The 12,429-nt window shown below is 45.9% G+C and overlaps 1 protein-coding gene across 1 annotated transcript in view; it reads right to left on the minus strand.

Annotated features, from left to right (window-relative positions):
* Positions 1-12,429, minus strand: part of ADAM33 (ADAM metallopeptidase domain 33) — a 90,777-nt gene that overhangs the window by 46,712 nt on the left and 31,636 nt on the right. The window contains 1 exon segment of the mRNA XM_087935680.1: positions 8,719-8,794. Within this exon segment, the coding sequence (XP_087791806.1) occupies positions 8,719-8,794 (76 nt within the window).

The following is a 12,429-nucleotide window of genomic DNA, read 5'->3' on the forward strand; positions in this document are numbered from 1 at the left end:
CCAATACTCAAATACAGCTCATCAGTTTGGAACCCACATTACGTATCTGATATTAACACAGTTGAGAAAGTCCAGAAATATTTCACAAGAAGAGTTCTCCACTCCTCTACTCGTTGCAGAATACCTTATGCCACCAGAATTGAAATTCTAGACCTAGAAAACCTAGAACTACGCCGCCTTCGGTCCGATCTAAGTAGGGTATATAAAATCATACATTGCAATGTCCTACCTGTCAATGAATACTTCAGCTTCAACCATAACAACACAAGAGCACACAATAGATACAAACTCAAGGTTCTTCGCACCAAACTTGATTGCAGGAAATCAAGACTTCAGCCACAGAGTGGTCAATGTCTGGAATCCTCTACCTGACTCTGTAGTTTCTTCCCCAAACCCCAAAAACTTTAACCTTAGACTGTCCTACTATTGACCTCACCCCTTTCCTAAGAGGTCTGTAGGGGGCGTGCATAAGTGCACCAACGTGCCTACTGTCCCTGTCCTATTGTTTCTTTTATTTTTCTTATATGTACCCATTTCATGTATTCATAACCATGCTTATACTTATAGCTGTTATCTTATAATTGCTTGACAAAATAACATAAATATAAATAAAATAAAACAATCGAGCCCAGAATTTCCCCTGCTAAGTGAGACAGCTGTTATGTGAGTATCTGCCCCATTTTATGATGCTTTCTGGTCACGGTTGTTAAGTGAATCACCGCCATGGTTAAGTTACTAACCCAGTCATTAAGCAAATCGGGCTTCCCCCGTTGACTTTGTCAGGTTGTAAAAGGGGAGCGTGTGACATCTCCCCACCAGGACGTTGCGACCGTCGTAAATACGAGCCGGTTGCCAAGCCTCTGAATTTTGATCCTGCGATTTTTGGGGATGCTGCAATGGTCGTAAGTGTGAATCACAGTCATCAGCCCTCGCTTTTTCAGTGTTGTCATCCTTAAATGGACTGTTGGAAGTCAAGGACTACCTACATCAGGAAGTGTTCGCTGGGTGAGATTATTGTGAACGTTGCCTGCGGAATCATTCATGATTTTCTGCAGCGTCTCACACCTAATTAAAATCAAATAATCATGCTAATTTCACCCTAGCTGATGGGTTTATTATTTGAACAGATCCTATTTTCAGAGCACTGGAGCACAACCCAGCATCTAAAAACAACTCTTTTCCGACAACTAAATAAGTATTTGCTGTATTTGCTTGGCTGAATCTGAAGAGGAAGACGAACAGCCGACAGGGAGCGGGAGTGTGGCTCCATTGGCTGTGGAGGAAACTGGGGAAGGGCACAGTCTGGCTGGGCAGAGCAGGGGAGAGGCAGAACAAGGGAGAGGGAGTTCAGAGGAAGACCCAGGCCCACCCCCTCTTCATCCTAGGGCATGCAGGGAGGAATGGAGAAGGGAGCAACGTGGGTGGCATGGCTTACAGGGAAGGAAAGGGCCCTGATTCCCTTCATTAGTTGCAGCTAGGAACAGAGTTTATATAAAAAAAGGCAAGCTGTGTGCGGAGCAAACGTGACTTTATCTTGTGTTGTCGTGGCTTATCTGTGTTCCTGGCGTCTTCCCAACCGTGTGAGTTTCGCTGTGCTTTCAAGTCTGAAATTCTTGCTCCTGCCTTGCCAAACTAATTACTTCAGTTTGGTTGGTTTGGACTTTAAGTTACAGTTTGTCTTTACCCTGTTTTGGACTATAGTCAAAGGCTGTTCCCAGGAGAGTTTTTTTCTCCAGCCAGAAGGTAACCTTGACATTGGGGGCAAAGTTGGGAGATCATAAAGGGACTCTTATTATCTGACCATGTTGCCTTTGCGCCAAGCCCCGAGTCATCACAGATGACTGTGACTAACAGGTCACAGGAAGTGAATTTTAAAACTCTGTTCCTTGCCCAAACTTAAAAAGAAAGTATCTTGTTAAAACAGTTCACAGCAAGCGGGGTAAGAGCATACGGTGTCAGGTATGAATTCCACAGTTGTCAGGAGATCATGAGATTGCCAGAAGGAGGAAAGGCAATAGGGCACAAAGGGTGTTATATACAGGTGGTGTTGGATGACACTGTAATTGGAATGTAAAAGACGCTGTACCAGTATAACTGTTAATTATTAGTAGAAGTGTTTGGTTTATCTGCTGTTCAGTTTTAAATGGGAGGAATGTTAAGGTATTAAGATTTAAGGACTGACCAGCAGTGAACAGCTGCCAGATGTAGGCTGATGTAACAAGCGTGATTCAGAAGAGTTTGAGTATTTTCCCTTTAAGGCTGGAGAGTAAAGTTCCCTTTAAGAGGTGGGTATATAAAAGGCAGACATTAGAAGGCATAGTTCTCTTTCCTTGTGTCCAGTACTCAGCGCAGAAGTTCCCCGTGTGTTAGGAAGAAGGAAGCTTGCTTGTAAAGGTATTTTGCCCACCACGTGTGTATTGTCTGTATATACCTGTTGTATATTAAACCACTATTACTGTCTGTGTATTATTCCTGGGTTGTCTTTTATGAGGATAGTCACGCTGCCAAACGCTCTGATAAAATGTCCATGGAGATTTTCCATCATCCAGGTCATGGTTGTTCCAAAAAGTCCTTTTTCAAGAGGCGGATGGACTTTCTTGGTTGCTTTTTTTTTTTCCTTGAAGGCGTTTCGCTTCTCATCCAAGAAGCTTCTTCGGTTCTGACTGAACGGTGGAGGATGGGAGGATTTATATTCCTTGAAGCCACCTGGTCATTTGCGTTCTCTCCGAGAGTCGTTGAGGCCACTTGGAAGATTTATCTGTGCCCCCCGAATAGTGCAAATGAGTGTGTGGAACCGTCTTGGAATTGCGGGAAGGACTGTGTTGCAAACACAATCCTTGCGACTATCCCAACTGGGCCTTCATCAAATCCACAGAAGGAGCCAGCAGAAGCATCTCCAGGCCAAAAAAGAGAGCAATAAACGAAGCAACGGTTGTCATTCCATACATTGCCGGAATATCAGAAAAGCTCAGGAAGGATCTTCAGCCAACACAACACATGGGTACACTTCACACCCCAAAATACACTAGGCAGAAGCTTCTCCACCCCAAGGACAAAAACACCCAGAGCACAAACTGAACAACGTGGTATATGCAGTACAATGCAGTCAGACGTGTGCAGATCTATACATCGGAGAAACGAAACAGCCCCTTCACAAACGCCGCGGCACAACACAGGAGAACAAATCCCTCAGGACAAGATTGTAGCAGTCCGTCTGCGTTTGAAAGACACAGGGTGCTCTTTTGAAGACCAGCAAAGTCCACATTTTGGACAGAGAGGAGCTCTGGTTTGAAAGAGGAGCTCAAAGAGGCCATCTGTGTCCAAATTGAACAGACGGAGAGGGATACAACACTGTGATGACCCAGGGTGGGATACAAAATAAACACAGTTACAGAAAACAAGTGAAGCCCCTTTTATTACTTCACTTTGCTTCCAAGCTCTGAATATTCTTGACCGAAGACAAAAAAATCCCACACCAACAGTTACAAGAAGAAGGAAAAAAAGCAACACAAACCAGGCAAGATAAGTGCTGGAGGATGTCCACAGATAACACACACTGGGAAGGATGCCAAACCCAGAGAGGAATCATAAACTGGAGATATTTCCATGCTTTGTTTCCAGCGCTTGCCCATACGCATGTCCGTCCTCTTATCCAGTTGTCACAGCTGCAGCCCATGAAGAGGGTCAAGGCCCTCTCCTCCTGAGTAGACCACATTTCTCCCTTATCTTCTCCTCCCTGCATGCCCTAGGATGGAGAGGGGATGGGCCTGGGTCCTCCTCTGACTGCCCAGCCGGCCTCTGCCCTTCCCCAGCCTCCTACACAACCTCCGGAGACACACTTCCACTCCTCTTGGCTGTTCCTCCTCTCCCTCTCCACCAAGGGCATGACACAACACCATCTACCTCCAGTCTACAACACCCGCTTTTCAACAGTTCCAAGAAGGCTCCACACCCATTTGCACCACTCAGGTGATCCCCACAAGGACACAGATAAACCTCCAAGTGGCCTCAACAGCTCTCTAAAAAGGATGCAAACGACCAGCTTTATCTGCAAGGGATAGAAATCCTTCCAAGTCTCCAGCATTCATGCAGAACTGAAGAAGCTTCTTGGACGAGAAGTGAAACCTCTTCAAGGAAAAAAACAAAACAAAAGAAAGTTCAGTTACTGCCTCTTGAAAAAAAAAAGCACCTTTGGTTGTTATGACTCCCCTTCAAAATTCCAACGAACAAAACAGAAAGCAGCCGTTTCAAATTAAATCAAACAGAAAGAAGTCTTACAAGATAACGGCTGGCAGGAAGCTCAATCCACAGCATAAATCTTTACTCAAATAAGTCACTTTGTTCCTGGCAAATTGTACCAGCCCAGCTGTGTCCTTTTATACTCATTGAGGCAACGTGCTGATTTACTGACTCGCTCTCCTCATTCGCTCCAGCTGATTTTGCCTTCTCAACCGTCTTCTATTTTTTACATTTAACCACAAATTTTCCAAGTTCTCATCTCCACTAGAAGACTCTCTCAAAACTTCCCTGTCAGCCATTCCTGGCTGTTGATCAGATAAGGAACCAGAGGAGGTCAAAGGTCCTGACAATTCTAATACATCAGGTCTGTCGTCCTTTGTCACGTCCATCTCCTCATCCTGGTTATCAGTCCAATCAGTAAGCCAGGCCGGCTCATATTTTTCTGCCATGACCTCCTCACTTGAACTCATATCTGTCACAGGAGCTGAATCCAAGCCCGGAGCCACAACATTTGGTTAATCCAGGGGAGAGAAAATGAGAGAAAATTTACAATTTGGCCGAGGAGAAGAGGGTTGATTTTCTGCCTCCTTATTCAAGCGAAAGGCCAAACCAGCGATCGCAAACCCAAAACAACGACAGAAAGATGAGTAAAAAATCGTTGCCTCTCCCCTCTGGCCTCACCGACCCACGAAAATAAAATTATTTTCCCAGAACAGCTAATTAACCCGGGCTGCCCTGCTGCCATCTGATTTTAAAACAAAGAAGACATTTATGCAAGCAGAAGGAATTGTGGCTTCGCAGGAAACACGAGAATCAAACAATGTCAAAGGCTGAATTTTTAACATCAGCCGGATAATTTCTCCCCCACCCACTTTTTTGGGGGTAAAAAGTTTTTTTTAATTTTTTATATTTCAAAAACATCTCTTTTGGTGAACAGCCTGGTTCCAGGTTTTCACATTTCCGTACAAACATGACCTCGGTTACATATTCATCTTTCACAGTTGATTTGATATTGTATCATGACATTTCATAGTTTCTGTACATTTTCTCAAATATTCTTATATGCTTCAAACTCATTTTTATGTATTTTCTATTCATCGTTGTACATTATATTTTTGTCCATCGCACTTGCAATTTCATCGCACACTCTTATTTCCTTATTCCAAAGGTTCCATCTTAATTCTAATAATTCAAAACAAAAATTCCCCTTTAATTACCACTTTGAGCGTAGCACCTCTTTGTTTTAGACATCATTCAGTTAACTCCTCTTTAGTTCATAATAATGATTTATCACATTGTAATCATTTTTTAATGATTACCTTAAAAGCCAGTAACAATAGTTTCCTAATAACTACTAATAACTTCCTAATAACTTCCTAATAACACATATGCATTTTAGGTCAGATTCCACATGGTGTTTTTCCCTTCAATTACATTTTAAATCATTTATGGTTTCAAATACATCGATCTACTTGGTTAATCATAAAAACTGATGTTAATCTTTTTATAAAAATCAATCCAATGATTCATTTTAACTGTATTTCTTCCCCTTTTGACTAAGGGCTGTAAAAGCCATTATCCAACCATGTTGGTCATGCTGACAAAAACGGTTTCCATCCACGCGTGGACCAGAAGCAGAGGTGGTATATTCAGCCGGTCCAGATCGGTTCTGGAGAACCAGCAGTGGAAATTTTGAGTAGTTCTGGAGAACCGGCCAATCCCGCCTCTGACTGGCCCCGCCAACCCCGTCTCTTCTCTGCCTCCCGTTGAGTCCCAGCTGATCGGCTGGGTCTCCTTTGGTTGCCCTGCACAGGAGAAGGGAGCTGGAAAGCAGGTCAGTGGGGTGGGGAAAGAAAGGAGGATTTTGCAGTATATCCTTCCCCTGCCAGGCCCGCCAATCTACACTCATAGAACTGGTAGTAAAAAATTTGAAGCTTATATTTTCCACCTCTGTAGTTGAATTGCTCTGGTGATAGTAAATTCAAATTCGAATTAAGTCCCCGTAAGTTTAGAGAAGGCAAATTTCTGAGCCGCTCGTTGACTGGTGAAGTATGAAGGCAAGAGTTTAACAAGCAATTTAGAGGTTAGTTCAAAACAGTGCTGTGCTGTATTCTGGCAACAGCAGGTAAGTCCTCAACTTACAGCCACAATGGAGACCGAAATGATCGAGCGAGAGGCTTGTTGAGTAAGTTTGGCCCCCATTTCGCAACCTTTCGGGCCACCGTTGTTAAGCGAAACACTTAAAAGTTGTCAAGGGGGTAAGACCATAGTTCAGGGAACCTGGCTTTCTCCCTTCCTTCTCAGAGGGTCCCCAAAAGGGATCACAGTGACCCCAGGATGCTATGACCGTCATAAATACGAGTCAGTGGCCAAGCGTTCAAATTTTGATCCCGTCACAAGGATCAGGGATGGGATGCAAATATTTTTACTAATGGTTCTGTGGGTGTGGCTGGGTGAGAGTGGCCATGTGGCTGGGTGGGTGTGGCTTTTTCTTCTTTCTTTTTGCAGCAGCAGCAGCACTTCCCACCGCGCTCCATTTTGGGGCCTCCTGGGCGTCAGGGAAGCCCTCCTGGGCGAAGCAGTAAGACAACGAGGAGGATCCTGAAACAGCTGATCATCAGAACAGCTGATCGTCCTCTCCTTCCTTCCTTCCTTCCTCCACTCCTTCCTTCTTTCCTCCTTCATTCGTTGCTTCCTCCTGGGCAAAGCAGTAGGACGGCGAGGAGGATCCCAGAACAGCTGATCATCAGAACAGCTGATCGTCCTCTCCTTCCTTCCTTCCTTCCTTCTTTCCTCCACTCCTTCCTTCCTTCCTCCTTCATTCATTGCTTCCTCCTGGCCAAAGCAGTAAGACAGCGAGGAGGATCCCGGCACAGCTGATCAAACAGCTGATCGTCCTCTCCTTCCTTCTTCCTTCCTTCCTCCACTCCTTCCTTCTTTCCTCCTTCATTCGTTGCTTCATCCTGGGCAAAGCAGTAAGACAGCGAGAGGATGACAGCTGATCATCAGAACAGCTGATCGTCCTCTCCTTCCTTCCTTCCTTCCTTCCTTCCTCCACTCCTTCCTTCCTTCCTTCTCCTCTCCTTCCTTCCTTCCTCCTTCATTGTTGCTTCCTCCTGGGCAAAGCAGTTCGCGGCACAGCTGATCATCTGATCATCCTCTTCTTCTTCCTTCCTTCCTTCCTTCATCCACTCCTTCCTTCCTTCCTCCACTCCTTCCTTCCTTCCTCCTCCACTCCTTCCTTCCTTCCTCCTTCATTGCTTCCTCCTGGGCAAAGCAGTAAGACAGCAAGAGGGATCGCGGCACAGCTGATCATCAACACAGCCGATCGTCCTCTCCTTCCTCCTTCCTTCCTTCCTTCCTCCCTCCACTTCTTCTTTCCTTCCTTCCTCCACTCCTTCCTTCCTTCCTCCTTCATTCGTTGCTTCCTCCTGGGCAAAGCAGTAAGACAGCAAGAGGGATCGTGGCACAGCTGATCATCGCAACAGCTGATCAACGGGTGGAAGGAAAAAAAGAAATACTGTAAGGAGTAACTGGGTGGGCTGTTGTGGTTCACTGGCAGGAGGTGCAATGGCTGAGTCTCGGAGAGCGAGTACTCAGATGAGGGGCCTGCGTGTAATGCAGGGATGGGGCCAGGACTATCGCCGAGTGGGGTGCTCCCTTCAGAGACTGTGGAGGCTGGCAGCAGTGATGCAGAGAACCCCAAGGAGCCTGTGTGTGCCCAGTGTGTGTGCATGCAGGGCTGCTCGAAGAAAACAGCAGCCGCAGCATATGGGTGACACGGGAGTAAGGGTGCAAGATAATGGCCCCTCCCTTAAGAGATAAAAGCCAGCTGAGAAACCGGAGTTCTGTGCAGGAAGCAAAGAAGTTTCTGCACTCAAGCCTGGTGGACGTTTGGAATACCTTGGTTGGTGTTTGGAGACTCTTTGTGTTTGGAATATTTCTTGGCAACTTTATCTTATGTTCTTGGCAGCCTTGCACCACCTTGGCAAGGCTCGTTCTCATCAGAGATGATTAGTTTGAAACAACCTTTTAACCGGGAAGGAACGGAATTCGTAAAGAATCATTAAAAGGTTTTGCTGTTACCTCCGTTTGGGGTTGGTTTCCTTGGAACCAGTTTTGGGTCAGAACAGGGGCAGGTGATAAGGACTGATTGGGAGGGGAGGGGAAGGGAGGGGCAGGAAGAGAGGGGTGGGGTCAGCCAGGTGCACGATTTGCCAGTTCTCCAAACTGCGCAGCATTGTAACAACCGGTTCCCACCCGACAGAGATGTGGCAATGGCTGTAAGTGTAAATAAACGGTCCTAAATCGCTCTTTTTCAGGGCCCTTGTAACTTTGCTCACTAAATGAATGATTGTAACTTGAGAACAACCCGAAAACAAACTTTTTTTCCCTAACCCCACTTCGCACGGTCGACTTAGCCCGGCTGCACTTGATCTCAACTCTTATCTGCAGCTCCACAAAACTCGTTCTACTCACGGTGTGGTTGGGTGAGACGATCACCGGCTGCCCGTCTTTGGTGTAATGGACCTCGGTGTAATCTGGAGACAGCAACCTGCTGAGAAAAGGGGAGGGAACGGACGACCATTTAACTGTGATCCAGAAGTATTCTTGCAGCTGCCCAAAAACGCCAACACAGTCCTAGTCTTCATCAACAGAGGGATAGAATCGAGATCATGTGACGTGTTAATGCCGCTTTATAAGGCCTTGCTAAGGCCACACTTGGAATACGGCGTTCGGTTTTGGTCACCACCACCACCACCCATGTAAAAAAGATGTTGAGACTCTAGAAAGAGTGCAGAGAAGAGCAACAAAGAGGATTAGAGGACTAGAGGCTGAAAGAAGCGAAGAACGGTTGCAGAAATTGGGTGGGTCTAGTCTAGTTCCAATGGTAGTCTAGAATTGGAAAGAATGAGGGGGAAGAAAGAAGGCAGACGCATGAGAGAAAGAAGAGAGATAAAAGAGTTGTTTTATTTTATTTCTTTGTATCCCACTTTTATTACTTTTACAAACAATCTAAGGCAGGGAGCATATCCAACGCACCTTCCTCCTCCTATTTTCCCCCCTACAACAACCCCGTGAGGTGGATTGGAGTGAAAGAGAGGGACTGGCCCAAGGTCATCGAGCGGGCTTTCATGGCTAAGGCAGGACTTGAATTCAACATCTCCTGCCTTCTAGCCTGATGCCTTAATGGACTGATGGTTGGACAGACGGACGGAGGGACAGAGATAGAAGATAGATAGATAGATAGATAGATAGATAGATAGATAGATAGATAGATAGATAGATAGATAGATAGATGATGGATGGAGAGATGATGGATGGATAGATGGATGGATAGAGAGATGGATGGAAGGAGAGATGGATGGATGATGGAGAGATGGATGGAAGGAGAGATGGATGGATGGATGAGGAAGGAGAGATGGATGGATGGATAGATGGATGGATGGAGAGATTATGGATGGATGGATGGATGGATCGATGATAGAGATGGATGGATGGAGAGATGGATGGAAGGAGAGATGGATGGAGAGATGGATGGAGAGATGATGGATGAATGGATGATGGATGGATGGATGATGGAGAGATGGATGGATGGATGGATGGATGGATGGAGAAATGATGGATGGATGGATGGGTGATGGATAGATGAATGGAAGGAGAGATGGATGGATGGAGAAATGGATGGAAGGAGAGATGGATGGATGGAGAGATGATGGATGAATGGATGGATGGATGATGGAGAGATGGATGAACGGAGAGATGGATCGATGGATGGAGAGATGGATGGAAGGAGAGATGGATGGATGATTGGATAGATGGATGGAGAGATAATGGAAGGAGAAATGGATGGAAGGAGAGATGGATGGATGAAGAGATAAATGGAAGGAGAGATGAATGGATGGATGGAGAGATGAATGGAAGGAGAGATGGATGGATGGATGGATGGATGGAGAGATGATGGATGGATGAAAGAAGAGATGGATGGATGGAGAGATGCATTGATGGATGGATGGAGAGATTATGGATGGATGGAGAGATGAATGGAAGGAGAGATGGATGGATGGATGGAGAGATGATGGATGGATGAAAGAAGAGATGGATGGATGGATGGAGAGATGGATTGATGGATGGATGGATAGATAGATGGATGGATGGAGAGATTATGGATGGATGGATGGATGGATGGAAGGAGAGATGGATGGATGGATGGATGGGATGATGGATGGATGGATGGATCAATCAATAGATAAATGAATCCAAATCATAATGCCAGAAGAGACCCTGGAGGTCTTCTAATCTACCCCCCAGCTCAAGCAGGAGACCCTCTCCCATTTCAGACAAATGCCCGTCCAGCCTTGTCTTGCAAACTTCCAGTGCTGTGACACCCACAAGCCCTGGAGGCGAGATGTTCCACTGACGGGCTGTTCTCACCGCCGGGACATTCCTCCTTCGTTCTAGGCCAGATCTCCCAGGTTGGATCTCCCTCGGAGGACCCTCCAATTCCCCTTCCCCCAAAAGTCCCCAATGGATGACCCAGAGCAAGGCAACCGGGTGGGGGGAAACCCTTGACGGCGTGGCCTTCTCCTATCGGAGGAACGCAAGAGGCCAGGATTGTCTCTCCAAAAGGGGCAAACGTGGCCACGGAGAGGCTGCCACGGTTGTTAACCACGAAGAAGGATCCCCAGTCCCTTTTGCCATTGTAACTTTGGACCGGTCGCTGAGTAAGCAGCTGTAAGTCAAAGACCACCTGTATTTCAGGAATGTAGTTTTGAATCAACCGATTTGAATCATTTTGGCTGCAAACAACTCTGGCTTCTGCAAAAGGACAGCCTGTCTCCCCCACTCCTTCCCGGGAGGTCTGTTCCCAGACAGCGGCAGCGGCATCAGCAGCAAAAGCCTCTCCCCCACCCCCAGGTCTCCCAGCCCCTCCCCAGTGATCTCAGGCTGAATCACGTCTCCCATCTGCCTGGGCTCTCTCAACAGCTAGGCTGGGACAGGCATCCAAGGCAGCTCAGCCGCTGACAAATCGCTTCCTGATGTTGGGCTGGACAATAGAGAGCCAAGCAGCAGACAAGAATATTAATCAAAAGCAGAGAGGGAAGGAGAAAGAAAGGTGAAAGAGAGAGAGAGAGAGAGAGAAGAGAAAAAGAGAGGCTGGCAGATAGAGTGAGAGAGTGAAGGAAAGGAAGACAGGAAGACAGAAGGAAAGGAAAGGAAAGGAAAGGAAAGGAAAGGAAAGGAAAGGAAAGGAAAGGAAAGGAAAGGAAAGGAAAGGAAAGGAAAGGAAAGGAAAGACACAAAGAGAGAAAGAGACAGAAAAGACAGAAAGAAAAAGAAAGGTGGAAAGAGAGAGATAGAAGAGAAAAAGAGAGGCTGACAGATAGAGTGAGAGAAAGAAAAACAGGAAAACAGAAGGAAATGAAAGGAAAGGAAAGGAAAGGAAAGGAAAGGAAAGGAAAGGAAAGGAAAGGTAGAAAGAAGTAAAGGGAAGGGAAGGGAAGGAAAAGAAAAGAAAGGAAAGGAAAGGAAAGGAAAGGAAAGGAAAGGATAAAGAAGGAAGGAAAAGAAAGGAAAGGAATGTAGAAAGGGAAGGAAAGGTAGAAAGAAGTAAAGGAAAGGAAAGGAAAGACACAAAGAGAGAAAGAGAGAGAAAAGACAGAAAGAGAAAGAGAGAGAGAGAGAGAAAGTGAGTGAGAGAGAGAGTCAGAAAGAGAAAGTGGAAAAAAGACAAAGACACAGAGAGAGAGAGAGAAAAAAGAAAGACAGAAAGAGAAAAAGAGATAGACAGAAAGAAACAGAGAAAGTGAGTGACAGACAGAAAGAAAAAGTGGAAAAAAGAAAGACAAAGGAGAGAGAAAGAGACAGAAAGAGAAACAGAAAGACTGAAAAAGATGAAAAAAGAGTAAGACAGAGAGAGGGGAGAGAGAGAGAGAGAGAGAGAGAGAGAGAGAGAGAGAGAGAGAGAGAGAGATGGGTATTGTTGGCGCTTTCCTCCTCCCCCATGGGAGGCAGCCTAGCAGAGCCTAAAAGGTTTTGTTTCCCAACTTTTACCCATTTTAAGATGGTCGGACTTCAGTTCCCAGAATCCCCCAGTCAGCATGAATTCATGAATCAAAGTCCAGATGCCTTCAATTAAGCCAAGGTTGGAAAACACTGCCTAGTGGGAAGGATGTCAGCTTTTTAACA

Source organism: Pseudonaja textilis, chromosome 6 (genome assembly GCF_049901715.1).
Source record: "Pseudonaja textilis isolate UNSWEBS1 chromosome 6, rPseTex1.2, whole genome shotgun sequence".
In the NCBI taxonomy this organism is placed as follows: Eukaryota; Metazoa; Chordata; class Lepidosauria; order Squamata; family Elapidae; genus Pseudonaja; species Pseudonaja textilis.